Genomic DNA, 23,002 nt, shown 5'->3' with positions numbered 1-23,002 from the left:
CTTCTCATAGGCTCAGCTTTCTCATGAAGAGGACAGTGGGTACTTTAGCAGCAGGTACCCTCTTTAAATAAAGAAGAAATGACAATAAAAATCTCCCCACACCATGATGGTAAGTTAGAAGAAGGAGGCAGCATTTGCAATGAAGCATCTCTGTGGTTAGGAAAGGGTTAAACCCATGTCTGGGTTCTTTTCCCCGTAAATCAGCCTTGACTGCTGCTCAGTCTGAATGAAGCCCCACCAGGTTGGCCTGTCAGGAAGGAAGCCCATGCGTCCAGACTTTTGTTGTTCTAAGGATTTTTTTTTTTTAATTTTACTGCTCAGGAAGGAAGCTGAAGCCTAGGCCCTAACTGCAGTCCTGCTGATTCCTCAGCCGAGCATGCGCCACTGCCCTTACCGCTCCAGCTACCTCTCAGGCTCCGCTCCTTTTCTAGAATTCCTTCTGAACCATGATTTTGGCATTTGGACCTAAATCCCAGACTTTCCCCTTCTTTAAGAACCAAAAATTAAGAACATTCAGCATTTCCCTTCCTAGCTAGTACACACCTTTGTGACTATATGTGGGAAGGGCTGAGGACAGAGAGGGAGGAGAACTGGGTGCTCCATGACCTTCAGAGACACTTCACTTCCAAAGGTGAGCTGAACCCTTCCTTTAAATGGAGCCATGAAGGAGTTGATAGAGACTGAGGTATCAGATGATTGGCTGCCAACAGCTATTTCTGCTACAAACATATGTGGGCATGAGGCTCTTCAAATATGAGCTACTCTATTTAAATAACAGACTCAAATCCGAGGTCCTCAGGCACAGGGTCAGTCTTCCCCACTCCCATCCTCCTACTCCCCACCTCTCCCACTGACATGCAGAGTCATTCTCTGGTATTCCCAAGTCCCATGGGGCTTTTTTTCTACAAAGAGAAAAACACTGAGTTTATTTGTGCGTTCAGGGTAATGGACAGCCCTCTTTTACTCCTAGGAGAATGCACACAGACACCATGCCCCGCCCAACCCTGCCCTCCCCTTCCCCCTGCTAATCCCTCCCCAGGCAGCCCCCCCATCTCAGTCCTGCTGCTGTATTTCTCTTCTGACCTACAAGGCCCCTTCAAGCCCCGTCCTAAGCCTCCCCCAAGCAGAGACAATCCATCATGCTGTGGGACTGTGACACACACAGATGGGGGAAGGTTCACAGATTTGTCTCACATAGGCAAGAGGGTAAAAGTGTCTGTATAACTTAAAATCTAAGGACACACGAGAAACCCAGGGATTGTGAATTCTAATACTAGTCAAATACTATTACAGCAAATCTCATTACATGTAGTCCAAACCTGTATCACACACAAATTCTAATAACCCATTGATTTCAAACAATATCCAGTAACATAAAATTTCAGAATAAGAAAATACCATGAGATTTGGCTTTTTTAACCCGGGCCACTGCCTAGATATTCAACCCTAGTTAAACCCTCTCCCGACTCCCAGACTCAGTTTCTCTAACTCGACTATGGGAGAAAGAGGTCAGGAGGACACCAGGGCTAATCCTGGTGGATGGATAATAATGAAGGGAGGAGAAGCAGCTGGTCATCACAGAAAAGGGCTTTCGAGCCTTTCTCCCTCCCTCTTTCCACATTGCCATAAGGCATGAGTGTGTGAAAGGACCCTACATACATTGCTAGTTGTTAATGACCCTGTGTTTGGCTACATCAGTGCTTTTAACAAGGAAGGTTTTACCACCAGATTGTCCTTGAAATAATAACAGTAACTAAGTATTGAACACTTAGTATGTGTGAGAAACTGTTCTAAGCATTATCTGTGTATTTAATCTCATTCAGTCCTTCCCAACAACCCTTTAAGTCTGTATAATTCCCATTTTGCAGGCAAGAATACTGAGGCCCAGAGAGATTAGGTAACCTTCCCAGTATCAGAAAGCAAGTAAGCTAACAGGTCAGGACTTAACTCCAGAGGCCAAACTCATAATGACTATGTTATATTGCCTCCCCACCTTTGATCTGAAACACCTTCAAGTTGAGGCTCAAAGGGGGCAAATATAGCTTTTATTCCTCTAACAGGTATTTATTATGCTAGGCCACTCTGACTTGCTTTAAATCAAACCCCCAGAAGCAAGGTCAAATGAGAGCAATATAGGATTAGCTGGCACCTAAATGGGAATCATATACCTGAAAATAAAGCGAAGGTCTCTCCAGGGCTGGCCCTTGCCTCCTCCCTACAGCTTTCTGTCTCTGCTGCACTAAGATGGACGTAAAGCCGTAAGTCTAGCCTGAATTTCAGTGGAAAAAGACAACTCTTGCCTGGTAAGTCACACTCAAACTTACTGGGCTTGATTTCTCATAAGACTGTACCAAAAGGTTCCTTCTTCACTCACATAGCTCCAGATTTTCCTAAAGCTTCAGATCCGTTAACAGAATGTACTGAACACAGCACCATGTCTCCCCAGCAAAAACACAACTTTCATTTCGTCTAGGTCATCTTCAACCAGAATGCATTCCACAGAGAAAACTGACAGCCACATATCTGAATTGCCAGATGTTTACATGTGTCTACAAAACCTCCACATCACTTGACTGTTTTCAACTTCGGCCAGGATCTAGGTAGAAACTTTTTTCTAAAATACACACCGAAAGCAGATCCGTATGTGTGGACTCCATGATAGGGGATGTAATGCTGTGGGAAAACATTTAGAAAGGGGTGAGGCTCCAATCTTAGGTTTCTAAGGGTTAGGAGAAAAAAGTAGATTTAAATTTTTGTTATGTTATAAACGATTTTGTATTAATAGTACCCCAAGTAATAAAGTAAGTCTATATTTGAGAAACGTGATTTCACAAATTCTTGGAAAACTCCCTCCCTACCTTCGTCGTCATGAAACCTCAAGGCATAAATAAGTTCTTCCTTTCTTTCCTCAAACCTCTATGCCTTTGGGATAGCATACATAGTCTTACAGATACTGTTCTGTGCAATGCTGATGATGAAAACTTAAAGTAAAAACTAGATTATAATCGCCACCATTAAGGTATTCAATATGCAATGAACACTAAACCCTTTTATATGATTGGTACCAGACAAAAAATAATTTTTTAAACACTTAAACTAAAGTAGTGTGATTAAGATAACAGAAAAGTCCAATCCATTGCGTAAGGCTGGAAGATGATAAATTCCTTCTGTTTACTTAGCATCTACCAGGTGTTCTGATTCATACCACAGCCTATCATTTCTCCAGGCTCAATATATAGTCCCTATCCAGGATCTTTTCCTGGAAAAGGTGTAAGAAAGTTATTTCGCAGAAAATTCTCCTTCTTGCTGCAAAGAAAGAGACACTTACAAATTCCTACCCTGTAGCACACATGTGAAGTTACAAAGGATAACAACACATTCTGTTCAACCATACATGCCACAATTTAAATGATACTTAAAAAATTTTTTAAAGGCATTTTAGCTGATATATAGCAATAAATTACCCTTAAGTCTGCAGTTCATCTCTCTTTAAGATGGGATAAAATGGCGCTGGGAAATGCTGTTAAACTCTCACGAGCAAATATGCAAGTCCAAACAATATTGCTATTTTGGTGTTTAAAAATCCCGTGGATTTTACAATGAAATGTACCATCACTCCAAATCTCAAGTATTTATAAAGAGCACGTCCCAACGTGTGCTTTGATATTTATTAACCACATGGATGTGGTTAATGAGTTAAAAATAAGAAAAACTATTATAAAAATATAACTCCATTAAATATGTTGTCACTCCAAATCTCAACTATTTACAAAGAACACATTTCAATGTGTGCCAATATTTATTAACCAGATGGATGTAGTTAATAAGGGTTAAAAATAAGAAAACCAATATAAAAATATAATTCTATTTTTCAGTTTCCTCTTCCCTGCCTAATGAGGAAAGGGGGTGGGGAGGGACAGCAACTTTTGTTATTTGGATACAATGTGTGTTTTTTTTTTTTGTTTTCAAACAAAAAGGGGCCACCAAATAATCAACCTGGGGCCGCTGACCGGAAGGCAGCCCCGGAAAACTTCCCGTGGGAAGAGTTCCAGAAATTGCCCGGACTTTAACGAGCCCCGCTGTGCTGGCTGCGAGCCTCAGAGGCCACCGCGACTCGCCTTGCCCGAATGCCAGCAATCCCGCCGAAGGACGGAGCCCTGGACTTGGGAAACATTCCCCGGAACATTTTTACAGATTTGAAAAGCAGGCAAGGAAAAACATTTCAAGCCGAAAGGAGAAGCCTCAGAGCCCTGGGGGCACCAAGGGGCCAGCGAGGTCCCCAGGCGCTGTACACACGTCCAACCTCCCTCCTCCACGCGCCCTGCTCCCCCACCCTCCTCCCATCCCTCCTCCCCCAGGCAGAACCCTCCCTGCACAGTGGCCATCCCCACCCCCGCGCTGTGTCCCCCTCCCGCCCCGTGCACCCACTAGCGCCTCCCGCGCGCTCCCATGCACCGTGACGTCGCGTGGGCGCCCCCCCTTATCCCTCGCCCCGGTCCCCACTCTCTTCTGCTCAGACGGCGTAGAGGACACCAATCGGGGACTGGGTTCTTAGTGCGACTTGGGGGCGCAGGGACGTGGAGGGCGAGGCGGGGCAGGGCGGGGGGCGAGGCGGGGCAGGGCGGGGGGCGCGCCGGGCCCTCGTGTGTGTGGCCGCGGGCTGGGCGCTCCCAGCCCTCGAGGCGGCGCGCAGAGTCCTCCCGCGGCCTCCAAGTGCTGCAGAGCGACGGCGAGATCACCAACATTTCTGAAATCACTTGCAAGCCGCCTCGGTGGCGGAGGCTGGGGGGTCCCTTGCAAGTGAGCGAACTGGGCCCACTCCGTGGCCTGGCCTCCCCGGGGCCAGTTCTCGCGCCTCTCCGCGACCCCTCCCCCAGACGATCAATTACCAGCCACCCTTCTGCCGGGAGTGGCGAGGGGCTGGCGGGCGGCCGCGAGGAAACGGCAGCCCGGATCACTTCTGCATGACAATTGATGGGAGGGAGGGCGCGGAGCGAGGAGGGAGGACGGCTGCGGTGTCCGTTTTCTCATCATGGTGATTAGGCATTCCGGCCGTAAGAGGAGGCAGCCGCCGCACAGAGCGGCGCGGCGTGGAGCGAGGGCAGGGGAAGAGCGGGAGCACAACTAGAGCGAGCCCAGCCGCCGGGCGAGCTGCGCGCCGAGCCAAGCCAAGCCAGGCCAGATGGCTCTGCAGCCATCAGGGACTGCTCCCGTCCAGCCCGGCCCCACTTTAGCTGTGCAAACATTTCTTTATCCCAACAAGACAATTAAACCCAGCAGCATGAAAAAGAGTCTCCATGACTGTGTTGGGAGTGAACAACCAGAAACAACCACACACATCACAGGAGTTCTTGCCCCCGGGGAGTGGGGGAGAACCCGGGAGCAGCTGAGGGAGAGTCAGGCTAGGTCTGGGCAGTCAGGACAGAGGGAAGCATCTGATCCAGCTCTTCTGGCGATTTGCTGACCCTTTCCCAGTGGTCAGCTGTCCCAGCTGCAACCCAGAGGTGCAGCCTGGCCACCTGGCATGCCCCAAACATTCTCCCTAGCAAGAGCAACTCTCCTAAAAGCCCAGTGTAGAGTACCTGCCCACCCCAGTCCCAGAGCCCTTGGAAAGTATCCCCCCTCACCCCAGCCCTCCCCATTCCAGGCTGCCTTTGGCCTAGGTGGGCTCAGCTGATTTGATTGTTAGAACACAGGGTCTTCAATGATACATGCCTTTATAAAAGACACAGAGTACAAAATACCATCTCCTACTCAGGGCTTTTGGGACCCAGGAATGGCTATTCAAGTACATCAAAGATGAGAGCAAAGCAGAACATCCAGGAGCTGCTGTGAGCCATCAGGTTTCCTGCCTACCTGTGACTCTACCCGACCACAGTGAAGGTCAAGGAAAGAGGGCAAACCCAAGCCACTTATGGTCAGTGCCCAGAGTCCATCTCTGGGGTAAGCCAGAAGACAGGGCCAGTCGCCACTCCACGCGGGCAGTTCTGGGCCCTCTCGGCCCTGTGGTGCGCATGTATACTTCGTCAACTCCAATTTGGGCTGAGTGGATAGGCTGGCAGGCTGGCCAAAGACTGTGTCACACAGGCAGGAATCTGGGCACAGGGGCAGCCTGAAGAGGACCATCAGGAAATGCACATGACAGGAGCCAGAGTGCTAAGGGGGTAATAAATGTACAGATTCTAACACAAGACAGCAGACAATACTTATCTTCCCTTTTGTTGTAAAGTTTCCTTAATGAGGAAATGTTTATTTTAAAGGCCCTGGGAAACATCGCTGTAGACATTTCATATGTAAGGCACATGTGAACTATTTGTAATTGGTCTATAAATTTTAGCATTATTTCCCTGGACAATGAGCCTTGGGGACTGATTCAGGGAGTGACAATAAACAGGAGTTACCTCAGTCCACTTCCTGGGGAATTATGCATCCTCCATGAATGGCTTCTCACAAAACACTTCTCCCATTTTCCAGGGCAAGTAAGTCAGTCCTGTAGAGTAAAGGCTGCTTGTTTTTCCATAGGGCACAACACCTCCCTCAGGAATCACCTGTGAAGCCAGGTGGATGGACAGGCAAGCAAACCAGAATCATCTATCAGGAAAGATGATGCTTGACCCAAATCACTATATTTCTGTCTATAAAAATTCATGTTTAATCACAAAAGAAATCCTGCCTACCAGTACCCAGATTTAAGGAAAGAACATGTGTGCATTACACCATGTCTGCAGGCCTCTCTTTCCAGTGGGCTCACAAGTGGACGTATCTGCATATTGATGTAGTGTGTGAGCAGGGGGTGGCTGCAACAGTAAAAACTGTCAGTGTTTCCATTATACAACTGATTTCTTAATGACCTAAAACTCAGTCATAAAAACTTCTGCTCTAAGTAAAGGACACACACCCCCATTCTCACCTCCCACCCCCACCCACCAACAAAACTCTAAAGCTAAATGCTTACTTTGGAGTTTGACTGCTGCATTTAATTAAAACATTTAAAAAATATTTTATGAAAAGATATTTATACGAAGAGAACTGAAAAATGAGTCGACCATATCAGCAATTAACTCTAAATTTTAAGAATAAATATATATACATATATACACGTGTGTGTGTGTACATATATCAACCATATATGGTTAATTTGGGCAATCTGGCGAAAGCACTGTATCCTATCACTCTGCTCATCTGAACACTTTCTATCCTCTGTCTTTTCATATCCCCATCCGCCGTCACTGCCCCCATCCGCCCCTGAAGCTTTCTTTCCCTTTGGAAGCAGTCTTGTATACTGTCACTTGATTATCTGAGAAATATTACTTATTTCAAAACGGTTCTGTAGGGAGGACCTGAAAGGCATCTAGCGGGAATAATCAGGCCTTCTAACGGCCCTTAAATATGTATTTACATAAAACAGACCATAAATATTCCGACACACGTCGGCATATGACAGGAGCCAAGAAAGCTGCTGCAGACTTTGTCTTAGTGCCTCTTCAACCCTTCCTTACAGAATAATTCTCCTGCCTTCCAAAAATTCACAATCACAAGCACAAATGCCATCTAGTATGACCCGGTGAGGGATGTGCTAACCACCTAAGGTAAGGAAGGGAGGAAAGAGCACAAATCCAGGGTGACCACAGGGTAGCACAGCCTCCTTTTCACTTTGCACCTTTGTTTCTTATTAAAGATTAGTCACAAATGCAACTCTGGATAATAACGTGGGTGTACAAACACCCTCCCCTCACAGACACTCCTATAGGTTTTATGCTTGTGTACAAGAAAAAAAAAGGAGAACACAAGGTACTGTGTAAGGGAAGAATATTTTAAATGAATAAAAGAGGAAAGGACTCCAATTTATGTAACACTGCATTGGAAATAAAGAAGTTTCCCCACCCTTCTGATCAGAATCTCATTAATTTCAAGGTCAGAATTCCATTTCACTTTGGGAGACAGACTCATTTAATTTTTCTCCACCCAGGCGTATTCCTGTGTGAGGGATCCATCTCCATGGGGGATGCCACCACCACACAATGCAAACCAGGCAAACAGAAGAGTTATGGCTTTGACACTCAGAGGGGAATGGATATCCACGTCTATGAGTTCTGACTTGACTAACAAGCTTCCTCCTGCTCTGGAGTCGGATACAGGTTTGGGCTAAAAAGATAGAAAAATGGAGACAAGCTGGATCTGTTAGGTAAGAAGAAAGAGATCTCAATCTCCAGATGTTACTTGGTGGCATATTAGTTATGAGAGGATTTCATTTTCAACTTGTATTTGGAGAAAAAAAGAGGCGGAATCTGTGACACCATAACACAAGGCAGTTTTGGCTGGAGGTCACATTACAACTAGCCTTGATCACTTGCACATCACTGGACAAATGAAAACTAAAATAAAATCAAATCAAATGAACCAACACAGTGCCGATACCTGTTCAGCAGCTATATCCAAGAAGCAGGATCACAAGACACACAAGTCAACAGAAAGTGAAAAGGTGAAAGAGAACCAAAGCCAAAGTGAGAGGGCAACACTAGCAGTAGTGCTGTCAGCCAGCAGCCTTCTCCCTTAAGTGGGGAGGTCTCTGGCTCACAGACGCTGACATAAAAGACACACTTGCAACATATTTCAAAACCAAAGAGCGATGGATTTACAAGGCAGGTTGATTTTATGATGACTTTTATTGAAAAGGTACGCTGGGTTTAGGCAGATGCCTTTTAGCGCAGGAAAGTTAACACAGTGCCTAATTCAAGGAGACAGCCTGAGGAAGCAGTGGCGACAGGGGAGAGAGCTGCAATGTCTCTATTACTCTCCTCGGCATCATAAAGAGGAGGGAAAAAAATGGTATTCGTGTTGGTGGTTATAGAGAGGACGGGAGCACGAGAAAATAGAGAAAAGGGGAAGACAAACCTCAGATGTAGTTTTCTTAAGAAAATAAAATAAAGCAAATCTGAGAACAAAGGGTTGCGTGGAAAAAACACCCTCAGTTCATAAATTCTCACCAGGCTTGAAGAAAACTGCTCTGTCTACCCACAGCCCAAAAGCTTCAAAACACAATTATTTTCTGATTATATTAGAGCAAAAGATTGCAGGGTTCAGCACTCCTAGTCTACAAGTTCCAAATAAAGGTTTAGTTCCAGCTATGAGTAAGTGTAGCCAGAGCCCAACAAGGCACTTGGAGAACACGAGAAAAAGCTGTTTCATAAGCAGAAATTAATAATAGTTGTGAACATCAAATATGGAGCAGTCACACAGGTCAACCGTGTCTAGTCCTAAAAGTGAGCCCCAGGATAAGCATCCAGCAAACCTGTGAAATCCCAAGAGAAGTCGGCTTTCTAGCCTTGCGATCGCAAGGAAAACACAGCTGTTTGAAATGCTTTATGGTGATTGACGACACCTTTGTCCTTCTCTGAAAAATAGCCTGATGTGGACAAGGGCTGAGAGTTGTGAAAATAGAATCACGTGGAGTCTGCTGGATGTGATACAATGGAAAAGCTAAAAAATAACACAGATCAGACAAACATAATGAGGACAGCAAAGAGAGGAGGAGTGGACATGTTTCTTTAGGCCCCCCAAATTCCCTAGGAGCCGACACTTCTTAATGAAATGACATTCACTCCAGTCATCGGTGGCACCCCTCTTCACTCGAGTCCTCAGAGAATAAGCCCACTAGGGCCCAAGAGAAAGGCTGTGCTGGGGCCAACTTGCCTCTGGCTACTTTCAGAAAAACATTTCAAGAACTATCAGTGCTCACTGATAAGAGACAAGCAAAGCTTAGCACTCCACAGCTAGTGAAAGGGACTTAGTTGGCCCTTCCCATTACTAGGAGCATGTAAAATGCCACCAACCTGTTGAACATCACGGTGAGGCAGGGCTTACTGGGGGTATGGGAGGGCTCGAACCAACGTACTTACATCTGTCATTCCGATCCTCTGGGCTAGATGAGGCTTCCCGATCAGAAATGAGGCCAGAGACAGCAAAAATCTTCTTCCCAGTGTCATCAACCTTTAGTGAACCAGGGGAGCTAGATGGCAGCTGTGTCCCAAAGTCATATTCCTTGCCATCTGCATCTGAGAAGCGCAAGTGGGGAGACTCTGTGTCATGGCAGTTCTTAAGACGCTTGGCCGGCGTAAAGGCTGACTGATAGCTCTCCCGGTCCTCGGTGGAGGCAAAGGGCCGGAAAGCCCCCACACCACTATGATTCAGCATACTGATTGGGGTGCAATCTAGATTTGGGGGAGCAAATTGAGGGTGGAGGTGTAGTAGAGAAGGGGGGAAATCACGATTGGCAAAAGTGCCTGGCACCCCACCTTGCCGATGGTACATAGAGGCAAAGGTATAGGAACCGTTGGTGAAAGGAATATGCACGTCCTTGTCAACTGAGACAGGTACACCAAAGGGTCGGGGCTGCTGACAAGGGATGGAAGCATCACGGCTGGCCTCAGCCGTGGATGCCAGGACCATCAGTGCTGGGGATGCCAGAGGGTTGGGAAGGTAGGATGAGTTCTCCATCTTGAAGGCTGCCCGGTGTAAGTCCATCGGAGTCTGTTTCTGTGGCCGGCGTTACACAAGAAGCAGTCTTCCCTGGGAGGGAGGCCAAGCGGCACCTTGGGTCAGGGCAGGGAATATTACTGGGGAATCATTCCCTCCTAAGACCTGTAGAAACAGCAAAGAGAAAAAAAGAAGGGGGAGGAAAGTCAGGGGGAGGAAAAAAAGGGAAACCCCAAGTGATCGAAACACCATCCTTCTGGCTTACAGATGCTCGGGCAAGAGACACCACAGGCTTTAGGAGCCAGTGGGCAGCAGCATCAGACCATTTTCATCCAGGAAAATCAATAGACAACTTACTGTGATGTACGCGTAGCTGACTTTGGTCCCTACACGTTCCGGGTGAAATGCGCCTGAGCCCAGCAAAGAAAAAAATATCATAAAACCTCCAAATACGATATTCCCTGAACAAATGAGCTTTGGAAGGCCAAGCCATCCAGTAGATTAAGTGGGGGGTCTATGTTTTAAAGTGCTTCCACCTGCATCCACCACTCATGGCAGGCCTGATGTTCAGAGACCACATTCTACCTATACGATTCCCCACATATGCATCCTCTCTTCATCTCCCCTAACAACACTCTGATACTGAAATATCCCTAATTCAAGTTCATCTAGACCAGGAACACTTGTACATATTAGTTAGTACAAAGTATACACATGGATTAAAGATACACATTGGCACATACATACACACACATCTTCATGTATCATCTAAGACTGTTTCCAGAAAAAAGTGCTATGTGAACAAACAACATTAACATTTATTTTGATGCACACCCCTCTCTAATCACATGGGCTTTCTATTTCTCTTTTCTGAGAAGGAACAAAACCTTCATCAATAAAATGCCTGGCGTCTCTGACAATATTTAAAACCATAATGGGCGCCTTTGGCATACGCTCTCTAGAAGCATCTGTCTTCTAAGGGCAGCAAAGAACAGATCGGTAATTTTAGTTACTAATGCACTCACTCTTAAGTAGATTTGTAAACTGCCTTGGATTTGCCATTAACATTTGGAACAAAATGTTAACAAAATTCCTGACTTATTTTGCTCTGCTTATTGGCCCAGTCAGAGCTGCTGTCCAATAAAGGCCCCCAGAACAAATTGGAGTTCGGAGAGACTTCTTTCAGTTTCCCTTGTAAATTTAGGTTGTACATTTTCATAGTCACCGGTCCCATTCCAAAGTGTATTTTGAGTGGGGGCTGGGAGAAGGGCTGTATATCAAAAGCCAGGACAACATAAGATGAATACCAGGACTTATTAGTGTCAAAAATATACACGAAATAGAAACTTAATGAAACTCAAAGCATAACCAAAAATCACCGTCTGCTACAAATTATGCCTTTAAATTGAGAGTCATATCAGAAATAAAATCTACCTCATCCCTTTTAAAAAGCCCACCTGGAGTATCTTTGGTATTCCCTCAAACAGAGAAACATCAGTTAAACGGTAGATGAATCCTCCTGGCTTAATGCAGTGCAAAGAGAGTATTTCCTTCTCCTATCCTGTAGCAGACGTGCCAATGACTGTTATTAATTGGGAAGATGAGTGGACACCATCAGACTGCTTCCTCATTTGGCATCTTTCCTTATAGACATCATTGCTAAATTACCAGATTATGTATCTCACATTAACGGATTTTTCTCTCTTCCAAATTTTAAATAACTTTCCTGTCAAGTTATAGCAGTGCAGGGAATGATCTGCCAAGGACAGCCAGTTAGGCTGACAAGTCTGGGAATCCTATTCTTGGCTGTTTTCTAGTCAGATTAATGGTCATACAACATGGACGCTCTGAAAGTGGGTCTAGGGCTGTTCCAAGGGTTCTAAGCAGCTCTTCACAACAGAAATAGCTACTTGTCTATCAACAAGCAATATTATATGAGGCAAACTGGAGAAAAGGACAAACATAACACACTGAGTGTGAAAGGAGGAATGTTTCCCCTTCAAAATACCAGCCCCCCGCAGGATTCACTTGCTATTTTTACTTCCTAGATCACCTCATTATCTTAAATGAGTTTCATAAATTAGGAATCTGGTGACAGCACCGGACACTCCAACAGAACCCGGTGAATCACTCAACCCTGGTTATTCATTTGAAAACTTCATTACCCTGAAAATAAATCAACAATATTTTTCCAGGCCACATCTCTTTTACTTCATTGCGTGGGCGTTGGTCTCCATGGGGGAGGGGGGAGTGCTTTTCTTCTTTTCCCTTTTCTTTCTTACCCTCTCCTCACATTAACAACTTGTATAGATGAGGCTTCAGCTGACCACAGTCATTATGAAAATCCATAGTTAATACACTCCCAATGTCAAAATGTCATGGGTTTAAACACAGAACCCAAAATAAGAAAACTAACTGACCCTCTTAATTAAAAAAATATGGATTGTAAGATAATCAGCTTGATGGAGCATTTGGGTGACTGTGAAGAACCTGGCAAAGGGAAAGTAAGTAACTGTTACTTTTCTGCCTCTATGCTGATTTTTTTTAATTTAGCACTTCGTGCAAATCCAGATTAAAATAACTCCAGCTATTGATCCGAGCAGTGGAATTGACATTAATTTTAGTTCACTTCTCACTTTGCAAAGGGATCAATAGGAAGTAATAACAGCTGACATCCCCGCTGAAAGGAGGAGAAAGAAGGGCTGAAGACAGAAATCGAAAAGCAACCAAATAAATCATCAGCTACTTTTCCACGGCATCAGACAAACTCCAAACAGATTGCAAAAAGTCTTTGTTGAATTAACTAAACAAGGAGGAGGGATCAATCCACAAAGCTAAATAAATTGTCTGGCAGGCAGTGAGGTTGGACGGAGGGACCAACAAATACTGAGTTTAAAAAATTTCAAATCCTTGACGTGATGGGTTTGGTTCAGTTCCGTATCTGTGGGAGTTTGTTTGTTTCTTAAATCACACTCCCGACCCTGGTTTAAAATGATTGCAAAACGCCAGCTATCTGAATAATTAGTGAGATTACTAATTGCGTGGTTAAACACGCCAGAACCAGGACAAATGAAACGAAGACGCCCGCGTTTGGAACGTGAAAATGTCTGAGGCTGGGCTGATGCGCAGCGCTCCGCGCTCTGCGGAGCGAACTAGCCACTTTCGCATAGAAAAACCGAAAGCCCAAGATAAAGTCTCAGAGAGTAGGTAATCTCCCATCCCATCCTCTGCCCATCCCGGTCCAGGGTCCGCGGGCTTCCTGACCCGCGCCCGGGATCGGCGTAGAAGGAAGCGGTGCTGCTGCCGCCTCTGCCTCCGCCGTAGCTGAGAGCCAAACCCATTTGCAAATGACTGCCACAAAGAAAGCTGCAAAGGGCTCTTTCCCGGAGCCGAGCTCAGGGCGCCCACCAAACTACGGCTCTGCTGGCAATTAAAATGCACACACAACACTCCTCTGCTTATTACAACAGGTGACATTTTTGTGGTCTCTGAACCGTTTCCAAAAGCCAGGAATTAAAATAATAGAACAAATTAAACGATATTTTTCCTTTGCGTAAATAAACTTTTAAAAAATTAACAGGGAACTTAAAAAGCAAAGAACAATGGGAAATGAGGCAGAGTAGTCGGGGGTTGTTAAGAACGCAGGAAAGAATTTTTTTTTTTTTAAGTTCACAGACTTCGCTTGAAGAGAATTCCCGCACACCAAATGCCCAGGGGGTATTTGGAAACACCGCTCTAACAGAAATTTTACCACCATATGCGAGAGCTCAGGGAACATAAGGCTAACACAGTTCCCGGGCTAGGGCCGACGCCTGTGTTTCAGGCATGGCCGGGTATCGGTCCCAGATTTGGACCCGGGTTCAGGCCCAGCTTGGCCAACGGGTGCGAATCCGAGACAGCCCGGTCCAGTCCGAGAGTGCGGGGTCGCTGGGATACCGGCTCAGCGAGCGGGTGCATTATTCAGCTCGGAAGAGTCTCGACTGGGAAAAAAAATCAACTCTTTTAGGGAAAACGGGGGAAGAAGAGGTGAAGGCGAAACCTACATAAACTTGGGCCCAACGCGGAGCCGAGCCCACTACTCTTTGGCCTGACCTCTACCTCCGGCTCTCGGTTGCCTTTGTATATAGAATACTCTAGGTCCCAACAACCTCCGCACGAAACAATCTGCGGCTAACTTTGGGCAACCAAGGGGCCAGTCCGGGAAGAACCGACACGTGCAAGGGCCCCTGGTCCGCAGCTGCGCGGGGCCCGCGGGACAGGGGCTCAGAGCTGCCAGCCTTCGACCAAAGTCCAAGGACCTCCAGCCCCGCCCCGGGGGTCACCCGGGTCCCGCCACCGCGCGCGCCACCGCTTCAGCTGGCAGCCGCGGGCTCCTCCACTCCCGCTTCTCCTGCAAATGCGGACCGGCGAGGGGCTGCCGGGCCCTTCCAGCTCCTCGACTGCGGATGCGCGGTGCGGGAGGGAGGGTTCTGCGGCCCGCACCGCGGCCGTCCGGCCGCCGCACACTCGCAGAACAGGTGTGTGTCCCCGCTCGCTCCGCGCCTGGCCCCGGCCCTGTCGGCCACCAGCGGCGCGACGCGGCGCCGCCCCGTTCTCGGCCTTCCCCAACCTCGCCTCGAAGCGCAGCAAGCGAACTCACGCCACTTTTGCCGGGTCTCTGCGGGCCAGGAGGGATCGGCACGGAAGACGCCAGAGCCGCTTTCCCTCGATGCTCTTTCTGCCTTTCCCCCCTCTGCTCATTCCCCTTTGCAGGAAGAGGCCGCGAGACGGAAAGAGGAGGAGGCCAGGCAAGGCAAAGCCCCCCTGCCCACTCTGCTCCCCCCAGTCCCCTCGCTGCTTCCTCACTGCCGCTCTTTTTTCTCTTTATTTTTCCTTTCTCTCCCCTTTGCCCCTCAAGCCGAGTCCGGAGCGGAGGCGAGAGGCAAGACGTGGCTGCTGGGCGTCGTGGGCAGCGAGCGCCGTGCTGTCCCCCTCCGCGGCTCCCGGGGCAGTGGGCCGGCGCAGACCCCAGACGACCCGGGCCGGCCAGGCAGGGCTGTGCCCCCACACCTATGGCCCGGGCCCCATGCACCCACCCAGTGAGACGCGCGCCTGGCTCAGGGCCGGAACACGGGCTCTCCGCTGGAGCTGCATCCACGACCCAAGAATGCAGGGTGTGCTTAACGGGAAGCGAGAGCTTTTCCCCTGCCTCCTGGCTGCCCTAGTACCCGCTACTTCGGGACTCCTGCGCGCCCTTGCCAGCTGGGGTCGACCTGGGCCGCAAGCTCTCGGAGAGGCTCCTGGATTGGGGGATGAACCGGGCATCCCCTCGGATGGCCTCACCACCGTGGGCGGCCTCGCCCGGGGGGCCACACGGAAGCTCTCCGCCCAAGTTTGTTGTGCCCTGGAAGAAAAGGCTTTCTCTTACAAAGCACAAAGGCGAAACGCCCAGGCCGAGCCCTGAAAAGCCCCGGGTTGGGGGGCGGGGGTGGGGTGGGGGAGGCCGGAGGCTCCGGAGTGCGGTGGCGGGGCTGGGTTCCGGGCAGAGAAGGTCGCTCGGCCCGGGCTGACAAGCGCGGCGGCAGTGGCCACAGGACCGCAGCGACCGGCGTGCTCAGTGAAAAGTTTTGTTCTCAAGTCAGAAGAGAAATTGTTACTCAGTTTAAGGCAGGTCTAGGATAAAAATAAAACTACAAACAGAGTAATGCGCCCTCGTCTCCACGATCGTCCTCCCGCCTTGCTCAGTAGAACCGCTGGGAGAGGGGGTCCCGACCCCGAAAATCGCGGGAGATCCCACGTGTCAGGCTACTCTACGGCCAGGCCGGTCCAGCCCAGCGGAGTGGGGAGTTTACCAGTGGCGTTTAGAACGGTCCGCCTCTATGCCAGCACCTGCCTCCTTCCTGCCTGCAGAGTATCCCTCCATCCTACCCCACCTCCCTGCCTCCACACCCTTCACACGCGCCCCCGCTAGGAAAAAGTCAGCCGAGCACCCGGGGTCCAGGGCTAAACAGCCACTCCCCGGGTATCCCGCGGAGCCGGCTGTGTGTGGGGTGGAGGCTGTCGGGGTCGTTTCTCATTCGGATCGCCCCTACTCCATCCGCCCGCCGCCTCGGGCTCCCCACTGAGTACCACCCAGCCCTGGCCTCGCCGGAAATCAACGCGGGGTACACAGGGGAGCCCGGAAATCACCGGGGGGTGCACCAGGGAGCCCGGCGAGAAGGCATTCTCGCGATCGACCCAAACAAAGTGGGAATGGGGCTTATTAAAAGATGGAGAAAAGAAGTCCTGCTCCCTTCCCTTGCAGTGCCCTCACCCTCCCTACTTGTCCAATTCCCGCGTCTGGTCCCTCCCCCTTGCACCTCCCCCCCTCCCCAAATAAAACACATTAAGGAAAACTCAAGACGGAAAGTTTGAGCGAGGCAGCGCACGGAGCGCGCAGGGCGCCGATGCCGAGAGGCTCCGTCGCGATGATCCAAGACGCGCCAGTCCGAGTCCCAGTCCCTGCCCCCGTCCGGAGGGAACCGCCCGAATCCCTAGGAAACGGACCCGGAAAGTTAGCCAGGTTCCTGAACAAGCCGGCCGCCCTCGCACCCACCCCTCTTGGGTACGCACACACGTCCACACCCCTTTCTGATCTCCATACTTGCCGTGGAAATTCCTTGGGAGAACGGTCGCACTTTTCAGGACACGGAGGGAAGCAGGCGGAGAGTGTGGTGCATGAAAAGTCCCGGGTTCGCAGAGCCGGCGGAGGCAGCGGCGGCGGCGGCGGCGGCAGCGGCAGCAGCAGCAGTAGGCGGCTGGCCCCGGGTTTGTGTTCGCGAGCTGCCTGGGATTGCATGTACAGATCAAGAGACTCGGTTGGCGTGAGAGAAGGAGCAGTGCTGCCTCTCAGCGCTGGCTCTAATCAGTGAATGAGCCTCCACTCTCCCAGGGACTAGGAGACACACACACGCGCGCACACACACGCACGCACACATTCTCTCACACTCACACACATACAGGCACTCTGAGCACTGAATACATTAGGGCACTAAGGGACTCTGGGAAATGAAGTCCAGACCCAGGGCACTCCTGGATAACAGACCTGCTGGCCCTCACCAAGGAGCTTGGAAGTCTTGGGGTCGCGAGCCATTGTGAACTAAAGAGAGCGTTGGCTTTTGTTTACATCCCTCCTCCCCCACCCGCAAAGGTCTCAGTGAATGTTTTGGTGCTTGTTCTTCTTCCTTTCCTGAACCAAAAGGGACCAAGAGTAAATGGGCAAAGCTTGAAGACTGACATCCACTGCTGCTTAAATGACCCCCAAATCCTGGGTTCCTCAAAATATCTGCCTTTTTCCAGAAAAATCTTACCTGCTGCTTTGTTCCTGGAATGCTTCTCTGGGTCTTTGACTATAATAATAAATAATAAATGAATATTAATAAAACTGTAACTTTTGGAGAAGGTGAAGGCCTAGTTTAGCATCCAGATGTGAGAATAAAGTTTTTTATTGGTGTTTTATTGATGTTTATATTACAGTTCATTCTTTTCAGATCATTTCATATCATCCTATAATTCATCAAACACAGAAAGATAAACAGGGGAAATGGACAGAGAACTAACATTCCTGAGTGCTTTCTAGGAGCCCGGTTATGGGACTAAATGCCTTTACATAATTTCATTTACTCCTAGGATTAATTCTGGAGGTAATATTACCACTAGTTCATAGAAGAGGAAACTGGGGTTGAAAGGGTTTTGTAATTTGCCCATGAAAACGTGTTTAACAAGTCTTGGATAGCAGGTAGTTCTAGTTCTGAAAGCAAAGTTCAACCAAAATCAAATCCTGGTTTAAGAAGTCATTCCTGGCCGGGCACGGTGGCTCACGCCTGTAATGCCAACACTTTGGGAGGCCGAGGAGGGCGGAACAAGAGGTCAGGAGTTTGAGACCAGACTGACAAACAGGTGAAACCCTGTCTCTACTAAAAATACAAAAAGTAAAGTAGCCGGGCGTGGTGGCATGCGCCTGTAATCCCAGCTACTCAGGAGGCCAAGGCAGGAGTATCGCTTGAACCCAGGAGGCGGAAGTTGCAGCGAGCCGAGATCACGCCATTGCACTCCAGCCTGGGTGACAAAAAAAAAAAAATCATTCCTTTGTTTTGTGGTTAAGTGTCTAAAACCTCAGATTTCTCATCTGAAAAAAAAAAAAAGGAGGGTGGGGAGAAATGGAGTACATACTGATAATCCATTTTGCAGAGAACCACATAGGATTATAAATTGTCTAAAAAGAATGAGAGTCAAAATCTCTTTCTTGCTATTATTTCATTGTCCTTTTTACTTATGTTTAACATTAAGGTAGCATCTAAATATTAAGTATGTTTACGTATATGTGTGCTGTTGTATTTTAAAGTTTTAATTGGCAACTCTAAATAAATTGTTAATTTGATCACTTAGAGTTCTACATTTATGACTATTTCTATAATTCATGATATGAGGATTATTTGTTGAGGAACTTTATTTTTATTTATTTATTTTTTTGACATGGAATCTCACTCTCCCACCCAGGCTGGAGTGCAGTGGCGTGATCTCAGCTTACTGCAACCTCCGTCTCCCTAGTTCAAGCAATTCTCCTACCTCAGTCTCCCAAGTAGCTGGGATTACAGGCATGCCCCTCCATGCCCAAATAATTTTTAGTAGAAATACGATTTCACCATGTTGGCCAGGCTCGTCTCAAACTCCTGACTTCAAGTGATCCACTTGCCTCGGCCTCCCAAAGTGCTGGGATTACAGGGGTGAGCCACCATGCCTGGCCTGTTGAGGAACTTCTAATCCATGTTTAATCATTCACTCATACACCAGCATTTATTATGTTAGGCTCTATTCTTTCCACTAAATTATTATTTCCTGCTGGATTGTAAACTTCATGAAGTCAAGAATCATGTTTGTTGCATTCTATATCATACCCTAAGCACCTTACAGCATCAGTCTCTTAGTTGAATGAATAAACTAGGATATAAAAATGAACTCCTGTCCTCAAAGAGCTCACCATCTAGTAGAGGAGACAAAGAAAGAGTTAAAAATCAATTTGATAACCACTATAATAAGGATGACCTTAGAATTTATTGATCTAACTGAGACAAGTTTGATGATAAAAAAGGGACACTTTTAATAATTACACTGGGATGACAAATGTGAACGAGGGCCATCCTGGGCCAAGCAGGTTGAATGGTCACCCTAGCTACATAAGGTATTTCATTCATTCATTTAACAAGCATTTATTGAGAACTCTCTTGTGTGGTGTGTTAAAGGAATTATAAGCCACTGATTTGCCTCGAAATTGAAATATGAAACATTGAGCAGCAAGAGATAGGCAGGAGAAGTGGGCCAAATCACAAAAGGCTTTGTATACTAAGCTAAGGAAAGTGGACGTTATCCTATAGATGATGAGAAACCCCTAGAGGGTTTTAGGGGTGTGACAGGGTAGGATTTCTGTTTTAAAACAAGCACTAGTTACTGGGTGGACAAGGTGGAGATTAGACAAGTGGCAGGGAGGCCAATTAAAAAGTCTATCTCAAGTAATTCAGTTGGGATAAAGTAGGGCCTGAACCAAGGTACTGGGGCAGAGTGAGTGGAGAGGAGGGGACACATTGCAGTGAGATCTAAAAGGTAGAATCAACAGGATTTAGCCATTTTAGTATGGTGGATGAAGGCAGAAGGAAGATTCTATATAAATCCTAAATAAGATTTTATTGTTTATAGCAAAAGACATTGTCAGTACTTTAATGTTCATCAGTAGTAAAAGGCTCCCTCAGATCAACTTAGAGAGTTCCCGTAGATCCAGTGCACACTCTCACAGATAGATGATACAGATAAGAAGGTCTGTTCAATCATCAAGCCAAATATATATATATTTTTTTGAGACGAAGTCTTGCTCTGTCACCCAGGCTGGAGTGCAGTGGCGCGATCTCGGCTCACTGCAAGCTCCGCCTCCCGGATTCACGCCATTCTCCTGCCTCAGCCTCTCCGAGTAGCTGGGACTACAGGCGCCCGCCACCGCGCCCGGCTAATTTTTTGTATTTTTAGTAGAGACGGGGTTTCACCGTGGTCTCGATCGCCTGACCTCATGATCCGCCCGCCTCAGCCTCCCAAAGTGCTGGGATTACAAGCGTGAGCCACCGCACCCGGCCTCATCAAGCCAAATATTTTTAGCTGTTACCACATGCAGCGGTCCTCACTACGATGCAAGTACTTAGAAACTAGAAGAATTAATCACTGTCTACAACAGCAATCTAAACGAATAAATTAAATGCAAATCCTCATAAAATCATAGCAAAATTATGTAATGCAAAATTGAATATGTAATACCTCACTAATTCACAGGTCATATGTCCAGCAACCTCAGCTATCCAAAACACAATGAAGCAGGAAATAAGCAAAAAGGGTCCCAGAATAGCCAAAATAAACATTACAAAGTCCATGCACTAAAGTTAACACATTTCCCTCCTAGGAGAATTACATAAGCCTTCATTCAGAGCCGATTTATTCTTTCTTAGGTACAATTCTAATAAGCTTGATTATTTGGCTTTCCCATTCACAGCTGATTAAGATTGTCAAATTAAAAGGGGGCAGCCATTAAAAAGAATGATATAGACTAGGATGTACTGACATAGAAGGATACCTATTATATATTGTCGAGTGAGAAAAGCAAGTCATATAACAGTATTTATAATATGATTTGATATTTGTCCGTATACATGTACACACACATTGACAGAAAAAGGCCTGTAGGGATACATTAAACCTTTAACAATGGTTATGGCTAGGGAGTGAGAGTGTGGACGTGACAGGGTGGGGGGTTAGACAGGAATGAAGGGAGGACTTTGACTTTTTACTCCATAGACTTCTGTTTGTTTTCAGTGAACATATATTAGTTTTGTAATTTTAATATCCATTAAAACATATATAAAAAGAGCAAAGGGTAGTGTTGTTAGAGCAAGAACACTGACAATGAGAAATGGTGACCGAACTATAAGAAGCAAGCACCATAACTCAAAAACTACAACAAAATAGGGTTATTTGGTGTGAAGGCAAAAAGCCCTATCCCATCAGTGCTCCCAGCGGATGTCATGAATTCCAGCCAAACATACCCTGATACTTTTGGGGATAGGTCATCAAGGAACACATTACGCTTAGTATATTTTACTTATGAGAGCAAGCACACGTGTGAAAATACAGAAAAATAAATTCCTACCAAAATGATTTAAACAGAAGATCTTGACACTTTAAGAAGTAAATTTCAGTTGTCTGGAAAATATACTTTTGTGGAACATATCATTCCCTGAAGATGAGAAGTAAAGGACATATCACTTTATGTAAGAGCAGAGGTGATGCAGAGTAAGGAATGGTCCACAAATTCAACAAACATTTATTGAGTGTCTACCAAGTGCCAGTCGCTAACAATAGAAAGATAAATAATAGTGCCTGCCCTAGAGAGGTTTATAGTCCAGTAGCAAAGATGGATTGGAAAGCAAATACATATGGTACAATGAGAGCAGTGTTATAATGGATATTCTGAGTATAGGGTGGTAGAAACACAAAAGAAGGAGGTGCTGAGTCTGCCTGGAGCTATTAGGAAAGGAGGCAGAGACACAAGTGGGTGCTTAAAAAATAACTATCATATGGGATGACATTTAAGCTTTGTTAAAAATGACTGTTATATGGAATGACACTTAAGTTGGGCTGTGAAGGATAAGTAGAGTTTATCAAGGGAGAAAAATAGGAAGAGCACTCCAGGGATGAGCAAATAGCATATGCAAAGGCACATGAAATTTCCTGCCACATTCTGATAGTACATCTCAAATTTTTCCTCAAGAAAGAGGTGGTACAGGTGGTGATGTCTAAGGGCAAGGCTAAAATGGCTTACCACTAGCTTGAAATTTATGTATCCTGTTTTATCTTGAAAAATGAATGGAAATTTTGCCTTCAACTCCACAAATATATTAAGCTTTAATATAAAACCATGTTTTAAATTACTTATCATTTGATAGAACTGATGCTCCAGAAAGATGCACCACATTTATTTGGTGCTTTCTCAAATCCAAAGCACAACACTAAATAATCCAGGGGCATTTGTTCCTAATTTGAAAAACATTCAGAAATTGGGCTGGGAGCTGAAAAAAAAAAGGTGTAGAAGATATAAGGGGAGACTGGAAAAATAGATTAATGGACTGTGAAAGATCTTGTTTGTCACATTAAGGAACTAACAGGACACTCCCAGCATCTAGCCAACTCCTATTTATACTTCAAGACTTTGTTTGGGATGGACTCTTCCAGGAAACCACCCTGCCCACCAGCCTCTCTTCTCCTCAAATCTGATTATCATAGCAGTCTATGCATGCATCTATTCATTTATCACATTGTACTGGAATTATCGAGTGTTTTCAGGTTCATCTAATAGACTCTGATCTGCTTAAAGCAGAATTCTGTCTTAGTTGTTTTGCATAATACTTAGCACAACAGATACTGGTGTCTGCCGAACTGAACTGATTTAGATAAAAGGACAAGATTCAGAAAG

General features: G+C 46.7%; 1 protein-coding gene across 2 annotated transcripts in view; it reads right to left on the bottom strand.

The window, feature by feature from the left end:
* RNF220 (ring finger protein 220) overlaps positions 1 to 17,461 on the bottom strand; it is a 252,491-nt gene extending 235,030 nt beyond the window's left edge. For both annotated transcript variants that reach the window (XM_030823760.1, XM_012511443.2), the window contains exons 1-2: positions 17,103 to 17,461; positions 9,900 to 10,641 (exon numbers count right to left, since the gene is read on the bottom strand). In XM_030823760.1, the coding sequence (XP_030679620.1) occupies positions 9,900 to 10,524 (625 nt within the window). In that variant the 5' untranslated portion in view covers positions 10,525 to 10,641; positions 17,103 to 17,461. The remainder of the gene's footprint in view (positions 1 to 9,899; positions 10,642 to 17,102) is intronic.
* Positions 17,462 to 23,002: the final 5,541 nt, after the last annotated feature.

The sequence above is a fragment of the Nomascus leucogenys genome, chromosome 12 (assembly GCF_006542625.1).
Source record: "Nomascus leucogenys isolate Asia chromosome 12, Asia_NLE_v1, whole genome shotgun sequence".
Taxonomy (NCBI): Eukaryota; Metazoa; Chordata; class Mammalia; order Primates; family Hylobatidae; genus Nomascus; species Nomascus leucogenys.
The sequence above is the reverse complement of the archived record's forward strand: the minus strand, read 5'-3'. Positions and strand labels throughout refer to the sequence as shown.